At 48.5% G+C, this 1,768-nt stretch overlaps 1 protein-coding gene; it reads right to left on the bottom strand.

The window, feature by feature from the left end:
• Positions 1-1,109, bottom strand: part of GSTUM_00003909001 (uncharacterized protein) — a 2,136-nt gene extending 1,027 nt beyond the window's left edge. Inside the window, exons 1-4 of the mRNA XM_002835095.2 lie at positions 951-1,109; positions 778-870; positions 258-710; positions 50-195 (exon numbers count right to left, since the gene is read on the bottom strand). Of these exons, the coding sequence (XP_002835141.1) occupies positions 50-195; positions 258-710; positions 778-870; positions 951-999 (741 nt within the window). The 5' untranslated portion in view covers positions 1,000-1,109.
• Between the last annotated feature and the right edge of the window lie 659 nt (positions 1,110-1,768).

Below are 1,768 nucleotides of genomic sequence, written 5' to 3' on the forward strand. Positions count from 1 at the left end.
ATAGCCGGTCCTTAGCAAAGCACGGAAGGTGAGATAGGAAAAAATTTACACGAATACCAGTGTTAGTAGCATCTTTCACAGCAGCAAGGAGATTATCATAAACAGGGTTGAAGGTCATGGTGAAAGCGCTGTCGATGATCCTTCCATTCACATGAACACCAAAGTCCACCTTCATGACATCATTCTGCTTGACAGCTATTCCAACATTCAGCAACAACAGATCAGCATTGCGCGGGGGGGGGCCAAGGTTGACTAACTAATCTTATTTCCCGCATTAGGGGTATAATGCGCAGCACAGTTATTAATGCTAACACCAGTCGGAAATCCCATTCCGGCAAGTAAAGAATCACCCTCAGTCAAACCATCATGGCCAGTCAAGGCCCGGACAGAGTTCTCAATCCCCTCAGTAATCTCAGTAAGGCTCATATCAGGCTTAATCCACCCCTGAGCCCACTGCCTAACCTGCCGATGAACTTCAGCACCCTTCCTATAATCCGTCAAAAAGTCATTGTTCATCCTATCCAAATGTCGTTTCTCTTCGTCGGTGTTGCGCTTGAGGTTCTCATCATGATAATCACACTCTTCCCCAACCGGAAAGTGGCCATTGGGGAATAACTGATCGAGGGGAACTCTGGGGGGGTTCGACTGTGTGGATGCAGCCGACTTGTTCTTCTTCTTAGGCTTCTTTTTCTTCTTCTTCTTTTTGACAGCTATAGTAGGCCAGATCAATTATTATATTGTTACTTGTGAGCACAAACAATAGTCTGGCAAACTTACCACCTACTCCTGGAGCCCCAGCTTCTTCTTCCTCGTCCTCGGAATTTTCGTTGACAAGATTGTTGCCATTGGAAACCTTGTCCTCCTCCGAGACTGGTGCGAGACGTAATGTGTTAGCCCAAGTTCTTCAAGAACAACGCGCGATAAAGCAGGAGGCTAGCAAGCAAGGCAACCTTTCATCTTCTCGAGATACACGATGGCCGCCCCCACAGTGGTGCCCATCATTTGTGAACTGTGTTTTTTTTTTTTCGTTAGAAATAAGGCACGAGCCTGAGTGTTTGGAAAGCGAAAGGGAGAGAGAGGAAAAAGGGAATTTGGGGGCAATTTGAGCTAGGGCTGTTGTAATGGGTGAGCCACGGCTACTGCCACACAAGTTCCTAATCATGCCAAAATTCGCCCCCTATGAGCTCTAGTGCGCCAACGTTATTGGGGACTTCTCACACGTTTGCTTCTAACCCATGTACCAACTAGACTACCCTTTGCCCCCTCTCTACTGCATTGTTGCTCGCCTTCACCAGCACCCCTCATTTCTCACTTTGAAAAGAAAACACCCAGTCGGCATGCTCAATAGGCAATGCAATTGCGCCCGACACTATCAAACATCCTAAGCGGAACCCGCTCACTCCTCCCCTCTAGAGCCAAACCCTCAAAATTCCATACCTCAGCCATATGCCTGGCCGTTGAAGCAACCCACTACGAAACCCTCGGAGTACCTTACTCCGCTAGCAAGGCTGAAATAAAGAAGTAAATCCCCCATCACCTATCTATCTACTCCACCCCATCCCCTGCCTGGCTTTGCCTGTACAACCCGCTTACCGATCCTTTAACAGGCGATACTACGAATTAAGCAAAAAACACCACCCGGACCTCAACAATCATGACCCACACGCTCCAACACGCTTCCTACGCATCAGCTCCGCATATGCGATTCTCGCGAACACAGAGAAGAAGGAGAGGTACGATAGGGAAGTCCGACGGCGGGTCGGTGGGA

The sequence above is a fragment of the Tuber melanosporum genome (assembly GCF_000151645.1).
Source record: "Tuber melanosporum whole genome shotgun sequence assembly, scaffold_1, strain Mel28".
Taxonomy (NCBI): Eukaryota; Fungi; Ascomycota; class Pezizomycetes; order Pezizales; family Tuberaceae; genus Tuber; species Tuber melanosporum.